The sequence below is a fragment of the Musa acuminata genome, chromosome BXJ1-7 (assembly GCF_036884655.1).
Source record: "Musa acuminata AAA Group cultivar baxijiao chromosome BXJ1-7, Cavendish_Baxijiao_AAA, whole genome shotgun sequence".
Classification (NCBI taxonomy): Eukaryota; Viridiplantae; Streptophyta; class Magnoliopsida; order Zingiberales; family Musaceae; genus Musa; species Musa acuminata.
Window position 1 is genome coordinate 9602968 of NC_088333.1, and position 21480 is coordinate 9624447.

General features: G+C 40.0%; 4 protein-coding genes across 6 annotated transcripts; all 4 read left to right on the top strand.

Moving 5' to 3' along the window:
• Nucleotides 1–360: 360 nt before the first annotated feature.
• Nucleotides 361–5899, top strand: LOC135678701 (uncharacterized). Of its 2 annotated transcripts, none has more exons than XM_065191789.1 (5): nucleotides 361–1192; nucleotides 1809–1867; nucleotides 1964–2092; nucleotides 4837–4972; nucleotides 5356–5899. In XM_065191789.1, exons 1-5 carry the CDS (start codon nucleotides 491–493, stop codon nucleotides 5665–5667), a joined length of 1338 nt encoding a protein of 445 aa, XP_065047861.1. In that variant the 5' UTR covers nucleotides 361–490; the 3' UTR covers nucleotides 5668–5899. The 2 variants fall into 2 exon arrangements, with proteins under 2 accessions (XP_065047861.1, XP_065047862.1); XM_065191790.1 differs by having other exon boundaries at nucleotides 5320–5459.
• A 2582-nt stretch (nucleotides 5900–8481) lies between these two features.
• Nucleotides 8482–11971, top strand: LOC103991496 (uncharacterized). 2 transcript variants are annotated; one of them, XM_065191792.1, is made up of 2 exons: nucleotides 8482–9377; nucleotides 11592–11971. In XM_065191792.1, exons 1-2 carry the CDS (start codon nucleotides 8661–8663, stop codon nucleotides 11748–11750), a joined length of 876 nt encoding a protein of 291 aa, XP_065047864.1. In that variant the 5' UTR covers nucleotides 8482–8660; the 3' UTR covers nucleotides 11751–11971. The 2 variants fall into 2 exon arrangements, with proteins under 2 accessions (XP_065047864.1, XP_009409251.2); XM_009410976.3 differs by having other exon boundaries at nucleotides 8493–9377; nucleotides 11595–11971.
• A 1227-nt stretch (nucleotides 11972–13198) lies between these two features.
• Nucleotides 13199–15029, top strand: LOC103991497 (GDSL esterase/lipase At5g37690). The gene is made up of 6 exons (XM_009410977.3): nucleotides 13199–13556; nucleotides 13656–13783; nucleotides 13862–13988; nucleotides 14062–14174; nucleotides 14251–14500; nucleotides 14627–15029. Exons 1-6 carry the CDS (start codon nucleotides 13229–13231, stop codon nucleotides 14851–14853), a joined length of 1173 nt encoding a protein of 390 aa, XP_009409252.2. The 5' UTR covers nucleotides 13199–13228; the 3' UTR covers nucleotides 14854–15029.
• A 2585-nt stretch (nucleotides 15030–17614) lies between these two features.
• Nucleotides 17615–18983, top strand: LOC135678702 (transcription factor MYB20-like). Its single transcript, XM_065191791.1, has 3 exons — nucleotides 17615–17843; nucleotides 18015–18144; nucleotides 18287–18983. The coding sequence occupies exons 1-3, from the start codon at nucleotides 17630–17632 to the stop codon at nucleotides 18912–18914; spliced, it is 972 nt and encodes a 323-aa protein (XP_065047863.1). The 5' UTR covers nucleotides 17615–17629; the 3' UTR covers nucleotides 18915–18983.
• Nucleotides 18984–21480: the final 2497 nt, after the last annotated feature.

Below are 21480 nucleotides of genomic sequence, written 5' to 3' on the forward strand. Positions count from 1 at the left end.
ATTTTAATTTTAAATTATTTTATATCGTATCAATTAATTTGTCAAAAGAATTTTAGATTCTAAAATTGAGTTCTGATTAAAATATTAAATTTTGATTAAAATTATTTTTTAATAAAAAATATTTATATTAAGATACGATGATCTCGACGAGAGAAATTTTTTTAATTACCTTATATAGGAAACTAATCAATCAATTACTGTAATCTAAAAATAAAGAAAAGGAGAAAATCAATTACTGTAATCTAAAAATAGAAAAAGAGCAAAAAAAAATCTAACTGTTTTCTTATATAGATTAATATTACGGTGTATACTTTGATAATATTTTCTTATAATAATTTTTATTTCTTACAGCGGGAACCTTCTCCTTCCCCACCGTGCTGCTGATCGTTGGCCACTCCTTTTACTGTGCTTTCGTCTTTCTATTTGCTCTTTGTAAGGTCACGCATTAAATTAAGATCGGTCCGCTTGCGACTAGCGCCGGAGGGCGGCGATGTCGGTGTCGTGCGGGCTGGAGTGCGTGCTGTGCCTGGGGTGCTCCCGATGGGCGTGGAAGCGGCTCACCTACGTGGGCGCCTATGACAGCGAGGCGTGGCCGCCGGCCGCCGCCGAGGATGTCGAACCCATACCCCGCGCCTGCCGCGCGGTGCTTGCCGTGTACGAGGAAGACCTCGCCAACCCGCGGTATGCCCCCGCCGGCGGCTACCGCATGGACCCTTCCGACGTCGTCAAGCGTGTCCCATACGATCAGATCCCCGATGGCTGCTGTCCCCCTTACCTCATCTATGTCGACCGCCAGCACAAGGAGGTCATCCTCGCCGTCCGTGGCCTCAACCTCATCCGCGAGAGCGACTACAAGGTCCTCCTCGACAATCGCCTGGGGCAGCAGATGTTCGATGGGGGATTCGTCCACCACGGCCTCCTTCAGGCCGCCACCTGGCTCCTCAACCACGAGGGCGACACCCTCCGCGACCTCCTGAGCAAGCTCGGCCCCGAGTACAAGCTCGTCTTCGGCGGCCACTCTCTCGGCTCCGGCATCGCCGCCCTCATGACCATCATCGTTGTCAACCACCGCAACCAGTTCGGTGGAATCCCCAGGAACCAGATCAGATGTTACGCCATTGCTCCGGCCAGATGCATGTCTCTCAACCTCGCCGTCAAGTATGCCGATGTCATCAACTCCGTCATCCTGCAGGCAAGTGCGTGTCTCCATTTGTATGTCGTTTCGTACCTTCTTCAGCTGCTTTCTTTGGATAGAAGAAATGGGATTGTGAAATGCATTTTCTTTAAAACTCGTTGGGTTCATCAAACGGGGAAATCTGAGAATTTTGCTTACTTTGGAGATTACTTGTGAACTGATCAAAATTGATAAGTCATTCTATATCCTTTTCAACTAGTAGTTGGTGAGAGTAGGCTAACGATGTCCTTGAATGTTATTATTGTTACTGGATTAAATGATATCTGTTTGCTGTTGGTACATAAGCTAGTTGGGGGAATTGCAACCAGTGATTAAATCTATGACTTTTGAATAGTTTCATACCAACAGCTTTGGCACTAAGTTATGGTCAATTTATTGTCTGATATTCAAATTTACATATGTGATTAGTTTGCAAATCTTTTTGAAAGTCTGATTCTTCTTCTCAATAGTTTCGTTCTCACAGCTGGTGGGACTAACTTCTTCCTTGCACCCCAACAAAAGCACTGATATGAACCTTCATTTTGTCTGATATGTTCTGTTTTTAAGTATTAAGTGCCATAAGATAAATCGATCTATCTAAATGTTTCGCTTGACATAATATTATTGCTTCCAGGATGACTTTTTACCAAGAACACCCACACCCTTGGAGCATATTTTTGGATCTATCTTCTGGTGAGCGTTCTCTTTCTTACACAAGCCTTGGGGTTGTCTCAGATGAATGACAAACATTTGTAACAATTATTAACTAGGTGTTCTTGGTTTGGACAGCTTGCCCTGCTTCTTATTTTTGGTTTGCTTGAGAGATACATTTATACCAGAGAAGAAAAAGCTTCGTGATCCAAGAAGGCTTTATGCTCCTGGACGAATGTATCATATTGTTGAGAGAAAGTTCTGCAGGTAGTTGATCTGTTTGACATTTTAAGCATTGCTTTTTTATCTTTCCATAAAGAAGGTCTTCTTGGCAATGAGATATTTTTCTTGATATGTTGCGAATCAAATTATCGATTTTTATTTTCTCGAGGACTCATGATCATCATAGAACTTTGTTAATTCTATTAGATAAAACTCATAGCCAACTTGATGCAAGATGTTACAGATCCTTGATATATGCATTTTAGAGAGGTGAAAAAAGAAGCTGGTTTATTTTCCTTTCTACCTAAATAATATAATGTTTTTGACCATAAAGGTGAAATTTTTCTCCCAAAATTGGATTGGTAGATTAGTTTCAACTTAACTAGAACATATTAAAGTGATTTGAGATCTAACTTTGCATGAGGGAGAAGAAATTAGTTGATCTGGGATTTGAAGTAATTAGTCTTAGGTTGAACGAGAAATTTATTTTTGTAGTAAAATGTGTAGCTATAGATATAACGTATTCAAACTCTGTTTGATAGATACATCGAGGAAAATGGGCTGTTCAATTAGAGTTATGTTTTTTTGACAAAAAAAGTTAGAGTTAAGGTTCATTATGCGACAGAGGCAATGATACATCATGGTGCACCAGAAACTTTTTTTCTACCCAATTGTTACATCATTCTTGTGTTTAAGCTCATATTATTTGTCTTTGCTTTGTGCTTTTGTTGCCTATCATTATTTTTTATTTGTCCCTTTATCCTTTCGTACATATTTATGGTATATCAAGATAGCTTTTGCATCATGTTCTGATGATGCATTAAAACACATATTGGGTGAGCATTGAAGGTAATAAACAAATTATAGTGTCATCATGATAACAATTATGATATGCAACTCTGCTTTGTTTGATGCCTAAAATAACTTTCATTATTAATACATTTTGGGAACTATAGTTGCTTGTAATCCTGCAACCTGTCTGTTTTTGACTTCAATTGTGTATCGATGGACATTAGACCAATGTTTATTGTTATCTTCTGATTACTTAGATGTATTTTCTTGTACCTACCGGTCCTGAATCGATGTTGTCCAACCTAAACATGTTTCTTTATGTTGGAGACAAATTGCAATTCTTCCACTGCAATACCTTTCTTAATCTCCTATTTTCTAGATAGAAAATGAGTTAACCTTTTGGTTCATTTGGGAACTCCTAGAAAAATATATCAAGCAAGTTTTTAATGTCCCTTTATATTTAGTTATCTAACAGCCACCAGTTCTGGAAAGTTTCTATATGCATCACATTAATTATCCCTTCTGCTCATCAAAAATGCAATTATCTTATGCCTTTTAAGTTTTCTAACATTAGGATTCTGGTTAGCTTTGTGATAAGAATCATTTCCTTTTTGTATCGAACAAGAAAACTTAGATTTCTTATTGCCTGAGACAGGTTTGTGTGTTTAATTTGGAATTATCATAGACCTGGAGTCAGTATCCACTTAACCCTTCTGGTTGGACTAACTGACTCATTCTAGTCATTCATCCATCTACAGTTCTCTGTTCTAGTTTTGGAAACATTATATATGTGGACCACTGGGAGAATTGGCCTGCCTCGAGAGCTTTAGCTTTAACTTTGTCATAGGTTGATATCGGAATTCAAATTTCTCTCAGAAAGAGATCAGTTTCATTGTTTGCTTCAAAATTGGAACAGTACTCACTGATACTTTTTCACCAAGCTGGTCACAATTTCTGCAAAGCGACTCTGGGAATGGGCGGTGGCTCAAGTTGCTAAACTGATTGAGCTGCAATGACAATTACTTCGTTAACTTGTCATTGATAGTCTATTTGGTTGTGAAATTTGTACTCTTTTATATTTCATTATGCCTAGGCAAGAAAGCTGCAAAAGAAATAAATGGTTGTAACTGCACTATTTCATCTTGTTTCTTTCATATATCATCACTTGTAAAGTAATTCCTTTTCATCTTTCCAAAAGTAACCCCTGTTAATTATGTACGTGGGAGGCTGCTTATTTTTTATTGTATAAGCTTCAACATCATTCAGCCAACCAGAAGGCCTGCTCTTCTATTTTTTTCTTTATTTAACACAAATCATTACACATTAAGTCTCATCATGAGAGGTCAAAACAGAGTGTGGCAATCCCTGTGAGTCAAAATTGGCCCCCAGGGCCTGGTCTTCCTCACTTCCAATTCTTTGGGAACATTCTTATTTTCTTTTATATTTATTAGTCTCCGGTGGTTTGACAGTGAGTGAGTCTCCACTCGCATTATGTCACTATGGTAACCCAAACAAGATTTTGGCTCTTCCTTAGCAAAATTATTCCTGTTGGTTGGACTCCTGAATATTTCCTGGTACTTTCATGTATAGTCATATATCTTTTCCGCTAAACTTCATCTGGAGTTTGGTGTTATTAATGTGTAATTTATATTTATCTATGCCTCCCTCCTGATTTGCTTCAAGCCAACAAATTGATTGATGCAGATATATTTGGTAGATTTTAAATACAATGTCTCTTCCTTTTGGGGTGAAGTTGTATATATTGACTCTCCCTAGAACTTGCATTGGCAGAAGCCTCATATACATGGGCTGCTCTTCTAAAGATATGTTAAATCAATTATCAGTTACAACTCGTTGTGATGTGATCTGGTGTAGGATTCACACGAGGCCAAGAAAAGAATAATTGCATTATGTACTTATGTTTCATCACTTGTCCTTCGTTTTATAGAAATCTTTTGTTGATGGATAATTAGTTTGATTGATATTTGTTGTTGCAGATGCGGAAGATATCCTCCTGTGGTGAGGACTGCCATTCCTATAGAAGGAAGATTTGAACACATCGTACTATCATGTAGTGCCACATCGGACCATGGAATTATATGGATAGAGCATGAAGCACAGAAGGCTTTAGATGTAAGACCTTCATTTACTTCATCTTCGATACCAACTGGTCTTTCTATCAGCAATTTTTTGTAAATTTAAATTATCGTAAAGGCTGATTAGACTTTGCTGGTAAGGATTTTGATCATACAACTGGACTTCCTGATTTGGTGGGCTTGATATATATCAACAATAAGAAAGTTTTCCTTTCAACCATTATGACTCTTGGCCTTTTTAAAATTAGGAGGAATTCATATTGAAAATTATCAATCAAACAACAGATTGATATGTACACAAGATTTATCAGTGAGTTTCATCTTAGCTTGAATTTTAGATATTAACTGACGACCACATTCTTATTAACTCTAGACTAATTTCAGAAATTCCAGGGGTCCTGAAGATGGGTTATTTTGCAGTTGTTGAAGGACACGGAGCCTAAAACACCTCCACCACAGCAAAAGATGGACAGGAAACAGAGTTTTGAGCAAGAACACAAGGCTGCTCTGGAAAAAGCAGTGAGCCTGAACATACCTCATGCTGTGGCCGTGACAGAAGAGTCCAGTGAAGCCACCATTACTGCTCCTTCTGAAGGTCAGCAGGGTGCAACTTCAGGTGGTGGCTCAAAATCCAGTGGAAGAGCTAACTGGGACCAATTGGTTGAGAAGCTCTTCAGCAAGAATGAATCAGGGAACCTTGTTTTGAAGAAAGACATAAACATCGATAGCTAGCAAGCTCGGTATAGCTTTCCCTCCTCATTTTTGGTATCTATGTTCATAGTCATGTATTAGTCACTATTTTGTGGTTGCTTGTGCTGAATTTTGTCACATTGCTTTGTTTCCAAGCTGAAGAGGCATTGTTGTAAGAAATCAATTTGTGAAATCTGGTTCAATTGAGCCACTTGATGTTGTAAACTCATCAAGAAGAACCTCTTCAAATTCAGTTTAAAGCTGCTATTGCATCTCTACATTTAAGAAAACATGCATTTGTTTCCCTATACTCTGATAAATGTTCATTTGTCATTTGAAAAGACATTTGACAGTGTGACCAAAGCAAACAAAAAAATAATTCATGTTCATATTTACTTGTCATTTAAAATTCAAAATAGATAATTTTCTAACTTTCTTTGTATGTAAAGAGTCATTATTTGTCATTGTTAGCATGATAGTTTACAAGAATTTATTTGTCTTGAATGAATCCCAAAAGATATATCTTTGAAAGTAGAGGAAGATATTGAGGCTTAAAGATCTTGATTTTTGCTTACTCCTCGGTCAACATAGAGCTGACTGTACTTCTCAATGCCCCAAGAGACTCATGCTTCTTTTTTTTTTCCTAACATTAGCTAATAAGTTATCATTTGTTATAATCGTGAGCTTTTATCATCGTTTGTCATCAACATGAGTTCGAAAGAGAGCTAACTGTTAGGTCATTATTTATCATCATCAATATAAACCTTAGTTAGCAAGTATTATATTCAGATTATCTAAAATAGATAATTTCTCATGAGCTTTTATGCTCGCACCGATAACAATAAATGATAATTTATCTGTATGATTTGTTGGATGGTCATGCCAATAATACCATGCCAAAAATCATTCCGTGCGGTTATCACGGCCAGACAATGGTACGCAAGATAAGTCGGACCTGATGCGACTAGTCTATTTGCGAATAGAAAGAGCCAGTCCTGACCTAAAAGCAGCCACCTTTCTGCAAAGTGGAGTGGTCCATGTTTCTGTTTCTAATTTAGAGATGGAGAAGCCAACTGTTCTCTTCCAACTCTTTCCTTTTTCATTTTATGATTCCCCCATCCCATTCCATTTTTGACGTCGGCTCATTTTCTCGGGGGGTGCACTTCTTTCTTTTGCTAAACGTAAATGCCAACACTTCATTTACTCATACCATCTTACTAGTAACGATCAACATCCATACCATCTGAATTATCTGAACTCTTCCGAGACGCACGCGATAACAATGAGGACGTCCATTCCCAACCACCCCTTGGAAGCGGCGGCAGCCGTGGGATTCGGCCACATGGGGTGGGAACCACCGGGACGTACACCTTCCGACAGCCGGTTCAAATATCGCTCCGACTCCTCCTGTCCCCTCTACCTTTCCTCTCCGCCCACCCGCACACGACGGTGGCGCATTCGTATCGTATAAGAGGATGACAGTTATTGCGTAATGCATATTACGAACGTTGCAGACTTTGCATGCTTTTAATATGGTGGCTTCCATCGATCCCTCGACCTTTTCCAGTTCGATGGCCGGGCCAGTCTCAGGTCTCATTAATGTAACGCTCCTCCGCCGAGGAAACCTCCCCGCTAATTACGGAAACGTGCATTATACTTTCCCTACTAGTGTGAAGCTGTACCCACGAAACATTTCATCCGACACGACTTGGTTTCCACGAGCGAATCAAGTGAGAATTATGTGAAGATTGGAGAGACAGGCAGAGAGAGATAAGCATCAGTATCCACGCGATACCGCTCATTTTCCGCATCCGATGCGGTGACGCTCTTCTTTCAATCGATCGGTAAACCAACGGTCACTAACATCTGGTGTTCTGACGAGATCGAAGCATCACTTCCGTTAAATACACGCAACGGGAAAGGGCCCCTTCCACTGAGTCGAAATTATTGGTCTTCTGTCGTAATACTTTTGAATCAGTTCGATCTGATTAGCGGTCGAGATTCATTCTTAAATCCATATAACGGTCACTAATTGATGCAAATGCAAGTGGGGTCCCCACCCAACCTGAAACCAAGGCATCAAAACCGAAGGGGGGTAATGAACTCCCTCTCTCTCTCTCTCTCTCTCTCTCTCTCTCGATAATAACAGTTGGATTGGTTGGAATATAATAGAATATTTTTATGAAAATTTATTTGGTATCCTTACTATTCACTAATTTTATTTCATACATATTATTTTTCATTTTTTTTGTGTGGTTATTTTTGTAATCTTGTTCAAAATAAGCTGAAACTCTAATTCTCTAATCCAACTTGCTGTTAATAATAGAATAAGGTGATTTTATTTTTCTTAAAAACACCAAGGTGGGGGAAGGAATTACCCGATTCCCTTACCCGGTCTCCTCGGTCGTCCTGCCTTACATATGGGCTAGGATTTGGGCTGACCGAGTGGGGTCCTTGGTGGAACCCGCGTTCCGCGACGGCACCCATCGATGTCGACAGGAACACGAGAGCAACTTGAAAAAGGACATCATCAGACGAGGTGATAATTGCAGGCAGTTTGATTGCGAGTGGTGGCCACGGACTTCCTTTGGTAATGGTAAAAAACACACGGGTCCATAATACTTCAAAGGCGAAGCAATCAAATTGAAGTCTATATCGGTTTTGTTGCATAATTTTAAGATGTATTTCACATTATTCAAGTCAAAATCAAATTCAACCAAATCGAGACTTGGATCTATTCCCTACTAGCCGTACTTTTGGGTCAATGGCTTCCTGCCGCCTGTTCAAAACCTAACCTTGGGCGAAAAGACGAGCTTCCATTTCCACCCACCCCTTCTCCGGTACAACAACACAGACAGAGGACGACACAGAGCTGGAGACGCTGACGACCAGCGCTGTCGCGGAGCTCAAAGGAGCCAGTCATGGTCGCTGCAACAAGTCTCAAATCGTGATGAGGAGGGTGGAGAATCCGAACGGATGTGCCCGACCCGTTTAGGGTCTTTTAGGCCTATAAACAAACAAGCAAACGGAGTGGTATGCCGGTAAATTTCCGCCGCTGGCATGTCACCATCACCCAAGCCTCCCATGGTCAGGTGAATCCAAAGCCCAAAGCAAATAGGAAGGGGCAAAGGTGGAGGAGGAGGACAGGTCCACGGCAATGCCAAATCTTCTACCAAACTCCAGTAGGAGACATCACGCCGCACACGAGGGCCGCGCCCGTTCTTTTTGATCGGTTTCGGTTTCTTCTTCTTCTTCTTCTTCTTGTTTTCTCTTGGAATGTTTCGTGGTGGCCGCCGCACAAGGCGATGAGAGGAGCAGCGAAGAAAGCGGCGGTGGAGGGGGCGTCGGAGGAGCTGGAGCGGCGCAGCCAGTACCTGAGCTCGCTCATCCAGCGCACCAAGGTCAAATCGGAAGCCGATCAGGAAAAGAAGGAGGTCGTGGAGGCGGCGGCCAAGTCCGAGAGGAGGGAGCTGCACGATCACTCCCAACACCATCACCACCACCAGGAACCCCGTCAGCGGAAGCAGCAGGAGGATGTGGAGGACAAACAGGAGGAGGAGAAGAAGGGCTTCAAAGATGGAGATGGCTTCGACGGCGATCCTCCCCAGGAGCAGCGGCAGCCGCCGAACGTCAAGGTCAGAGCCGCCGACATGCCCCTCGCATTGCAGAAGCGGGCTTTTAAGTGCGCCCGCGAGACGCTGGCCTCCATGCCCAAACTCGAGAGCAAGCGGCTTGCCTGCGCCCTCAAGAAGGCACGTTTCTTCCCTCTCTACTTTCTATTCAACCATCTAATGTAGTTGTTTTCGTTTGAAAGAGGGGTTTGTGCCTCTTTTTGATGTGTGTTTGCTATGGATGGTTTAATTGTTCTCTGCTATTAGTGATTTTTTGTGTTTTCTGAGAAGAACCTCCCATGGCCTTAGTTTTAAGCCTTTGGGAAATCGTAGTATACTTTCTATTCTTCTAGTTTGACAAATTTGCAGAAGAAAAATCATGAGAAAAAGCAGCTTATTTATTCTTCCATCTGAAACTAATCTTGTTTCTTTCTTAACATGATTCGAACATCTTCTTATCAAGTTTGACATAAACACAACGATCAACTTATTGATATTGATCAATAAGTTGTGATAGCAGAGCAACCCCACTTAAAGACACCAAGCAAACTTCAAATGGTATCTTTTTCTGCTTGAAGTTCTATCAACTTATTAATATTGATCAAATTGGAAGTGCTATTAACAGAATGCCAACCATCTGGCCTTGTCCAAACCATTTGCTATCACTGTGTTGTCGGCTATACAAGTCCTTGTTACCCATTGTCTTATTCTGTGCTGCCTTCCCCTTTGTTGCATTTTCACAAATTTCATTCATATTACATTGGTTCTACCGTGTCCTGAGCTTAGATTAGCTTTTAATCGCGTCTAAAGTTATGTTTGACTGTCTTGTAAGTAGTTTGAGTATCTCTTCTTGTCAAATTAATTTTTCTGTTGTTCTCTTTGGTGTTTTTATATTGTAAAAAAAAACATCCAGATTGCTGTACTTGTGATGTAGTTAACTGTGAAGGATTCTAATAGGAAAGTGTTTTATTGGTGTTGAATCTCTGTTTAATTTAGTGGCAAATAGTTTGTCTGATGGTAGTATATTTATTATGACTAGAGGTACGTTTCTTTCTTAGAATCTCATTAACAATTTTAATGACAGACTATGACATGAGGCAATTCTGAAGATGCTATGCATATTCTGAATGGTAGGAGAGAAGGACCTCAATTAGGCCAGTCAGGTTGGTTCAAATGTGAACCAAGCTGGCTGGGTTGACATTATTAGTCCATAATATTAACCGATGTAGTTTTGATGATAATGTGCATTTAATGGAGTATTGCTAATGGATATGCAAAGAATTCTACATGTCTGCACAATTGGCTCAACATGCCAAATAGAAAGATCAACGTATCAAAACTGCCAATTTATCTAGGACTATCATTAAATTAAGTTATAGAGTGATTGCAAGTGATCCAGCTTTGTCAAGGTAAATTTATGGGGGACAGAATTTCAGAGAAGATTTGGAAGCCTTGAGTGCTTCGGTGAACAAGATGCTTAGGAACATGATTTAGATAGTTTTTTCTTGTTTTATTTTTATTTTTGTGCAATTCCATGTTGAATGTGGAATTCAAAACCAATCTTGCAAAAGATTAAAAATGGGCATCATGGCTTTGTGGTTTTGAACTTTAAATCATGGTGATGCTATGCATATTCTGAAGAAAGTATGAATGTTAATAAGGCAAGATAAATGAGATGAAAGGAAGAAGATAGACAGACCTAACATATACAGTAGTGGAAGAAACAATGTGGTATTTCTGTTTGCTTCAAAGAACTAATATTTTCCAAGCTTCTTAAATCATCACATGTTCTTTCATTAGCATGCAAGTTTTAAAATAACCCAAGAACCAACAATGTTAGCTCCACTCTGAATTAGTGAACCTTTTTACAGTTTGACAACACTTAAATCATCACATGTAACTCTTGTTGAAATGCATCCTCTGAAGTAGCCCAAACATGACCTTTACATTATCTGATGTATTGTATACTGCTATAATGATTTTACTTCAAAAAATAATAAAAAAAATTTCACACTGTCTTACTCTTACCTGATTTTAAATCTTCATTTCCAAATAACTCTGATGTTCTCAATCTGGATAGGAATATCCTTTGGGATTAATTAAAAGCCTATATTTCATATACCTGGCTATCGGAGAAATAGTGATTCTCTTTTTTTTAGTAGAAGACCCTGTAGGCTACACCACAAGGGCAATTCTATTCATCTTTAAGACTTAAGGACCAACTAGATGGAAGACGGGCAGGTAGTGGGTTGCCCGATGAGGGACAATTTTTTGAGGAATTCATAGGCCATATAACATGGTGTTTGCTGCTTTTGCTGTGAAGATTGTACATGACATGTTTTTCTTTTCTATCAGCAGGAATTTGATTCAACATATGGTCCAGCTTGGCATTGCATTGTCGGAACAAGTTTTGGTTCGTATGTCACACATTCTTTGGGAGGCTTCTTATACTTCTCCATCGATAAGGTCTACATCCTTCTCTTCAGGACAGCTGTTGAACCAATAGATCGTTGATTGCAATTAGCTGGTAGTTCTAAGTATAGATAGAATGAAATTCTGTAGCAGCGAATGCGTGAAAAACGATCCTGTAAATTTGTAATGCACGTGAAGACATGTATTGGCTATTTTCTTTTTCTTGGTCTACTAAAAACACTGCTGTTGTGTCTTTTTCTTAATGTATTAAACTTGCTAAAGGCATAGTTCATCAAGTGCTTTGCCAATAACCATTCAATTCATGAACAGGTCTACTATTTGAAAACTCAAGAATGGTTTAGCTTTGGTAATTAAAGCAGCCCTGGCTGCTTTGCCATCTTGTCTTCTTCAGCTATTTTATGTTATTTAAACAAGAGTCATGTGATCTTAATCTCATTGTTGCACTCCTTTAGTTTAACATATTTACTTTGTCTATTTTCTTTTCTCCTATCAGAACACTGATTGTATCACTAAAGTATGTGAAAAGGCACTCTTTAGGTAGTTTTATGGCTCATAAATGCTAACAGAGAGCCCTCATGACCTCACAATGTGGTTTGCTATGGTTTAACCTTAATCAAGATCAAAATGTATGGTTTAACCTTAATTAGGTCACATCTTTTGTGACCTAATTTCAGAATAAGATTTCCTAATGGGGACTTGTCCTAGAAGTTGATGACTCCATCCCATCTAGAAGAACTTGTGTCCCAAGCAATTATGTTCTGTTAGTAGGGCTGAACTGAGCCTCGAATTGGTCCTCATTCAGGCCACTAGTGATGATAATGATGCCATCAAAGTGTAATAGTTAGTAGAGGATTTTAGCTGATCATTTATATATAGTTTTTTTAATAAATATTGATAGATACTGTATTATAAAATGCAAAGATAAACTTTGAATGATCACACTGAGAAAAGATAGAAGGCAATCACCCATAGTATGCAGCTTTGAAGTGGCTTCAGGGAATGCAGGTATATTCACTCATAGTATGTAGAAAATTTGCCACATAGATTTAGAGTATGGTTAAGACAGAGAAATTCTTTCCTAACTCTTGTTCATAGCTAAACATAGATTTGTATTGGTAGCCTAATTTGACATTTGCTCCAGCCCAAACTTATAACAAAGAGAATGTGGGAAACTTTTGTGCAGGAGCACCAGATTAATTTAACCTTTTCATTATATTGTTTATAGAAAACTTTGCCTGCAGACCAATTTTCTCCAAGTAACCTGAAAAGGAAGTGTCACTACAATGTCCCAAAAGCTGAAGTGTATACTTGAATCATCACTTCATTGGGTATTGGCAGTCCAGTAAATTAGAACTGTGTGTTTTATTGTGCAAGCTTTCCAACATTAACTGTCACCACATTTCCAAGTAAGACAACCAACTGTTCGCTAAAATCCTCAACTACCTCACCCAATTCCCCCTCTTTTTCTTATACGAATGATACATGTTACAATCTCTCCACCAAGTCCAGGAAAGAACTCAGGAAGAAAGCCAAACTTCGAGACATGAGCATGGTTTCACATGACACCACCATCCACTCACAATAAATTGCCATCTCCACATCCAGCTTCCGCAGCATCACGTTCCAGGGTCGGGAAGAACATGGCAGCTCTTCTGGCTACTGTGACCATTTCCCTCCTCTTCGCTACCACTTCCATCCCCACCATCACCGCCGGTGCAGGCGAAGCCGTCATATTTGCCTTCGGGGACTCGCTGTCGGACGTCGGCAACAACAATTACCTCCCGTTTTCCCTGGCGAAATCGGACTACCCGTGGTATGGAATCGACTACTATAATGGCCGTCCCACTGGGAGATTCACCAACGGGAGAACCATAGGAGACATCATATGTGAGTCGATAGCATTGATGGCCACTTCTCCTAACGAAGCTCGTATATGTGCATGCTTCTTGCTTTACGCTAACCGGGTTCTATGTCATGGGTGTGCAGCTGCTAAGCTTGGGGTTCCATCTCCTCCGCCATACCTCTCGTTGTCTATGAATGATGATGCTATTCTCCGAGGTGTCAATTATGCTTCTGGTGGCGCAGGAATCCTCAACGAGACCGGAATATATTTTGTAGGCCATCTTCTTCGCTTGCCTCAACATCAACTGCTGCATGTATCTATCCTTAATACAAATGTCCTTAATTTGCAGATCCAGAAACTCTCCTTTGACGATCAGATAAGTTGTTTTGAGACGACAAAGGTTGCAATCACACGTAAAATTGGAAAACTGGCCACTAAGAAACTGTGCAACGATGCACTCTATTTCATCGGCCTCGGTACGACTGAATTCGACTTCCTTCTTCCAGTTTCATGAACTCAAAGCAAACCATTCATCTTAAATCCTTTCAGGAAGCAATGACTACATAAACAACTACTTGCAATCCGTCTTAGCGGATGGACACATATATACCCTCCCACAATTCGAGGATCTCCTGATAGATACCTTAGAAGCCCAGTTAACGGTACGTGATCCAACCCGAAGACTGGCTTCTTACTAGTTGAATAGATGATCCAAAACTACATTTTTGGTCTTTAAAGAGGTTGTATAAGCTTGGGGCAAGGAACGTGGTCTTCCACGGACTGGCGCCGATGGGCTGCATTCCATCGCAGAGGGCGACGGCGGCCGACGGGCAGTGCTTGGAGTTTGTCAATGACTACGTGCTGCAGTTCAACTCGCGCGTAAAGAAGCTACTCATTGGGCTCAACTCCAAGCTGCCTGGTGCCCAAATGGCTTTTGCAGACTGCTACGACATCGTTTTGGATCTCATCAACCACCCAGAACAATATGGTAAAAGAAGACAATAGTAATTGCATCTGATGATTCATGGACGTGAAGTATATTTGCAATGCTTCGGTGAAGTCAGTCGCATGATGAAGATGTAGAGATGACTTGTAGTTGTTCGCACTGGTGCAGGATTCAAGGTTTCCCACACGTCTTGCTGCAATGTGGACACCACTGTCGGTGGCCTCTGCTTGCCGAACTCGAGACTCTGCAGCGATCGCAAGGAGTACGTGTTTTGGGATGCGTATCACCCAACCGACGCAGCAAATGAAGTGATCGCCAATGAACTATTCGCTGATCCAGACGTTGGTCGAGTTCATCCTGCGTTTGGAATCGCTCCTTCCCCCTCCCCTCTTTGATTAGCCATTATGTTGCGAGGTCACCTCAATTCACAGCGCTTTGTGCACTTCAAGTCCCGGTTATAATTTGCAGCGTAATCAAGTCATAGAAGGGAATTACTTTTGTGCTACAAAAGGCTTAAAATATGTTAAAAACACTATAGTTTTAATAGCAAATGATATGTTTCGCTGTGGAACTTTTGGTGATTGTTACAAGTTGATATCTTGATTACGGTTTATAGAAGTTCTTTTTCCCAGTAAGCTCTCTTGGGTCTACATATCCATAGAATCTAATAAGATTGAAATGTGGAATCCTTAGAAATTCTTTTCTAGAAATCATTATTGTAAAATGTAATTGAAAATTGCAAGAAATCAACAATAATAAGATGATTATTGGTCATTACTAAAAGTAAGCCTTTTGGCCCAATTGATCCAAAGAAGAACTAAACCATGAAGACTTTAATAGGAGAAATAGAGAGATCTGACACACACAGCTAAAATGTGGCATGATGTTCTTAGAGAAAACGAAATCTGCTCAATATTTTTTTGACATGGACTATAGACATAACTCACGTAAATTAGTTGTATTACATTGTTGTACGTAAAAATATGATTTCTGTACTTTGTTGTATGTAAAAATGTAAAAAATAAAAGAATATCTTTCAATTTCTGTACTCACGGATCTGTTCTTTTTTTGATTTATTGTCTTGTGGATAGATTTTGCATATATTTATTGTCACTTCCACTGGTTGACGATACCTACACTCTCGGGACCCAAATCTAGAGTGAGAATCCTCCCACATTGTCAACGACATGTGACCACATATTGTCACTACTGAGCGCCACTGTTCACCTCTTTCACCACCACTCCCACCTCTATCTGTGCCCATCTACCTCCACCATCATCATTATCATCACTAACGTCACCACAACTGACCACATATGATCGCTTCCAGAGTTCGCTTTTAAATCCAACCTTCATCGTCTAAGTATCAAGTCAAACGGAAGAAGATTTAAATTTGGAAGAATATATATATTCATCCAAATCAAAATTTATCGACCTAAAGAAAAGGACGAACTCAGTGTGCCGATTAGTTTGAAGAACAAAAACCAGATCAAAATGGCACACCGTCGAAAACAATTGTTGCCAATCTGGTGAGATAGGAAATTCCCATTGAAACAATTTCCAGCAGAAATGCTGTTACTTTCGGTACATCCAAAAACAATTCCAAGTCCCAATGGATAAGAGCCCCTATTCCGCGGATGCTGATGAGTATATTTAGTAGTAGCAACAGTGCTAACCAAAATAAATAACCATAGGTAATTCGATTGAGGTAATTCTAATGGATCAAACATACGAGAAAGGATAGTTTTCCTGCTTCATTGTCTGCCCTGAAAGAAAGAAAGAAAGAAAGAAAGAAATCAGCCATGTGAGAGGATTCCAAGTTCTCATTCACCCTAATGGAGTTAGGTTCCTAAGCAATAAACACATCCGAGATCCAATTTCATAAACTGCAACCACTTGTCCAAGTCGATCAACAAAATCTCCACTTCATCTATCATCTGCAAGAAAGACTTTGGTATCTGCATGTTTGAGAAAATGCCCTGTACTTCAAATATCTGGAAATGCATGCAAAGGGTGTTCTTTATCTCTGTCATAAACTCCCTCTCTGTGCATTCTCATGGAACTTGATATGGTAGAGGATGACGTCAGTCCGTTCTTTATCTCTGTCATACAATTTCCATTCATCCTAAATCCATCCATCACATGTATGATCAAATTAAAATAAAGAACAGAGACCAAAAGAGACGAGAAGGACTTTGAAAACAGTAGCAAAGGGTAATTTGTTAGAGCTAGCCCAAAAAAATTTATCAAAGCGTAATTTTGGTAATCCGAAAAAAATAATAAAACGGAAAGAATAAAAGCGACAAGAACACCAGATTTACGTGGTTCGATCAATTAACCTTGACCTACATCCATGGACGAAAGAGGAGCAAATCACTACTATAAAAGAGACTATTACAAATGTTTTAGGAAGATATTCCTAAGCCATAAAACTCCCGAAAATACTAAACAAGAAGTTAACCTCAACTATAAGCCCAAATTATTGAACTGAGTATGGACTTAAACCCAAAACAAACAATTAGGTTTTTCTTGTGGTGCCACTTATATGGTGTCATCTGACTTCAAAGCCCATGCCCTTATTTATAGTTCTAATAGGAGATAACAAGCCTGGTTTTTTCGACGTAAGACTATGAGACTTGCCAAACTAGAATCGAGAAATAGATTTGATTGTGCATCTTTTTGATATATATAAGGTATCCTCCTGATAATTCAAATCGAAGCAATTTGATGTCTGACCCGGGCCTATATGACATGACCGATCGATAGAAATACTCCAACACTCCCCCTTTGTCATATATTCCATATATCACATTAGATAGATATCATATTCATGGAATACGATTCACTTTCAAGATGCCTTGATGGATTATGTTAGGTGCAGTTATCAGGGAAAAATAGCATGTATTCTTCCTGATTTCTTGAAGAAAATTTTGACCATCTCTTGAGGAGAAATCGTAATGTAGCGGCAGCCTTTTGAGTCGCATCCTTGGGCCCTTGCAGACCAAGCAAGCAATGGCAGATGGGAGGGCGCTATCCGAAAACCAAGTTCCCACGTGAGAACAAACAATCGTCCATCCGCAGTTAACACGTGTCCCTTCGACTTGGACTGCGAAGCACGGTGCAAGGTTGAGCGAGGGCGCTATAAAGGAAGGTGAAGCTGGTGGCTTCGCCATGCTATCACCATTGCTGTGTGCCTCGCACTCGAGCGGTTGTATTGAAGCAGAACAGAGGAAGGGGGTGAGAGGTTGTGGCATGGGGAGGCAGCCATGCTGTGATAAGGTGGGGCTGAAGAAGGGGCCTTGGACAGCAGAGGAGGACAGGAAGTTGATCAACTTCATCCTCACCAATGGTCAATGCTGCTGGAGAGCTGTGCCGAAGCTTGCAGGTCTCTCTCGCCTTCAATCATGAATGTGAACTTGAACATCGCACACCTCTATTGGTTGCTTGGTGACTCATAATTTCTTTCGTAGATTTTTGAGTGGAAAGTTTGCTAGATCATCAATAAGAGCACTTGTTGTCGTCTTAATTTGCTGATTGTAGTGTGTTGCTGATGCAGGTTTGCTGAGATGTGGTAAGAGTTGCAGGCTAAGATGGACAAACTATCTGAGACCTGATCTGAAGAGGGGATTGCTGTCAGACGATGAGGAGAAGATGGTTATTGAGCTCCACTCTCGGCTTGGCAACAGGTCTCCTGATGCTCTCCCTCTTTTTCTCGCTTTCATGTTCTTCTATCTTGAACTTTGTTTGTGTTACATGGTTTTCTTGTTAGAGTTGCTGGACTCCACTTGACCCTACCAAACCTTCGTCTGTTTGCTTCCTCTCTGGCAGGTGGTCTAAGATTGCATCTCATCTCCCTGGTAGAACTGATAATGAGATAAAGAATCACTGGAACACTCACATCAAGAAGAAGCTCAGAAGGATGGGCATTGACCCCATGACTCACAAGCCCATTCCATCGGCAGATGAGCTTCCTCACCAGCAACAGCAACATGTGGGTACTTTGGTTGATGAGAACAAGAGCAGTGACGAGCTGGGTTTGCAACATTCTTCCACGACGGCTGAGATGGAAGCGGAAGAGGACAGCATCATGACAAGCCGGTTTACTCCTACTGAGACTGAGGCATTCCTCTGTAAATCCCCTGGATTTTGTACCGATGAAGTGCCGATGATGGAGCCTCATGAGATGATAGTCCCCTATGCGGTTGCTGCGTCCTCTGCTTCTTGTGCTGCTCTTCCTTCATCGTCATGCTCTTCTGTCGACTCTTCATTTGAGCCCGAGAACCTCCAACTTCCATTCGTGGAGTGGCCAGAATCGATATGGCTCTGGGGTGCGGATGACTTCGGTGGATGGGATTCCATCTATGATGAATTGGATGGAAAGCTAGGCCTCGATCCTTTTAACCAGCGTCAAAGAGCTGTCTTGGATCAGGAGTCATGGAAATTTGAGCTCTTCTAATTTGATACTGAATCGTTGTTCTTATAGATAGATACAATAAAAGGGAGTAACTCCCCTGTTGTTGTTGGATTTCTCTCTCTCCGTACTTTTTCGCGTTGTTCAGATTGGCAGAGAGAGAGAGAGAGAGAGAGAGAGAGAAAAGATGTTCGATTGTTTGGAACTGAGATCAGATTGATGGAGAAAAGGAAATTTAACTACTGGAAATTAGCTCAAAATGAAGCTTTAGTCTTCTTTGCAGTAAACCAACTAAAATTTGCCCATATATTCTTTTAATGTCTGAAACAAATGTATTTGGCTTATCAACTTTTGATCCTGCGAACGAGAACTGCAAGATTCTTTTATCTGCTTGTATCTCAACAAGCTCCAACGACGGTTCTCGTCTATGATCAAAGTTGATGGGAATCATAAATACCATTCTGCTATGAAGGGAAATTTAATTCCATAGTGCCTGACCAAATCATGGACTTAATTTAGATGGTGGCATCAGTTTCTTCGTTAGCGATGTCTGATACCATTGCCGCCAGAAGACGTTGACTTAATCAATTAGTAGACTTAGCATTGATGAGGGAAAGACGGTGTCAACTAGTGGAAAGATTCCACCATCTGAGGACATCTCACACCTAAGGAATTCATCATCCAGTTAAGACTAAATCTGATTCAAAACTTTGGTGCCTCGTGACATAGTCAAACTTGTGTACCTCTGCTGGGTCTTACGCACAGTGTTCAAGCAAGATCAAGAATCGGACAAGATCATTCCCAGCCAACAATTGCAGATGTTGTTGGGGAACTCGGCGTGTTCATTTTCTGTAATTTTGGCCACTGCAATATTGCGCAATGCATAAGTAAGGCATACGATGCAGTCTTTTGACAAAAGTTGCAGCCATCTGTGCTCCATTTCCTGCAGCCTTTACTTTTGGATACGCGTCGAAGACCCCTTCCAAACTGGACTTTGAAGACGCGGTTTTGAAGGTGGTGCTGCTGCAATGCACACACATTCTCCTCTTTTCCTCCTATCCTTTTGCTTGTGGGCGTTCCATGAATCTGCTTTGACTGTGACTCTGATGACCGGCATTTGCCAAGTTAGTACGTGGATATCCAACCACGGAAACCATGTCAGTGCCATACAGGATGATCATTATTAATAAATAGTACCCCAAAGTACAACAAGTAATCATAGTTGAGGAAGTCTGACGAATGAGATATTGTAGGATGACAGAACTTATAAGCAATAGTTTTTATACTACGGATTGCAAGGTTCAGTGAGAAGCATCACATTTTGACATTTTCCTGATAATATATTTTTAATCGATTGACTGACACAATTCCATTAAAGCTTTCTACAGCAATATCATCACTAAATCAGTCCATTCAAAGCATTCATTATATAAGTCATGATAAAATGTCAAAGCTTTGATTTGTGGACTGGTAACTCATTGGCAGATATGAAGTCAAATCACTTTGAATTTTGTGGTAAGGCCACCAAAAAAATAATAAGGTTCATTAACTACTAGGCCCTTGAAATTACATTATTTTTACTAAATTTTCTCTTGAAATTATTTCTATAGTCCCTTAAACTAACGCTGGATGACAATCTATAGGAGTTTCCATGGTAAGTGTTGGAGACGCAATTTGGAGCAAATTACATGAAATAGTTGGCATGGGTTCTATCACAAGTCTCATAAACAAAAAAACAAATATAAGGAAAATTAAGACCAAGAAATTCTGCTTTTTTTTACTAGTAAGAATCTTCAACTGATTTGAAACTTTTGTTTTCTTCTGGTACAAAACATAAATAACAAAGATGATGTTTGAGCATAGGGGCACTATCAAAATCTTCACCAACCAAGATAGTTGACATCTTCAAAAAATTTTGACTTATTATCAGTAAGAATGATTTGAAGTCAAAATTCCCATTATCATTTTGCAACTAAAGAATTTCTGCCTGTTGGGAATATATAAATTATATTATGTGGCATCAGTAATTTGTTGTTTAATATAACAAATGATTTGCATATAACTAAAAGATCTGAGTTCTAAATCAGTTCTAAAGCCATGAAATGCCCACTTTTCTTTGAAAGTATTCACACGAATCATGTTACCAGTAAAATATATTGCATCACCATGTCATGTTACAAACAATAATGCAAAGTAGAAAAACTGCAAGGAGATATCTCTTTCAACGTGAAAAGTCGCCCATAAGATTAAGAACAAAATTAAAGGTTCCTTCTTTTTTTTTGTTTTATGATGATATAAATGGTTGGAAACACTGGAGGCGAATAAGACATCCACTGTGGTCTCTACTGTAAAATCCAATTTCTTGGTGTGCAATCGCTGTTCTTGAAATGTATGGCAAAAGATGGCTGCTGACTTAACAGATCGTCGGTAAGTCTACCAATTTTCTTATCGTCGACTCTTAAGTCGATTGGTGCTTCTGAAGTATGTACTAAGAAGCCATGCGAAAGAAGATAAAAGAGAAAGCGCCATTCTTTTGAACATTCTGCATCGCAAGGCTTGTATGGCTGCAGATGAGGAAAGTGAAAAAGATGCTTTGAAATATTCTCTGAGA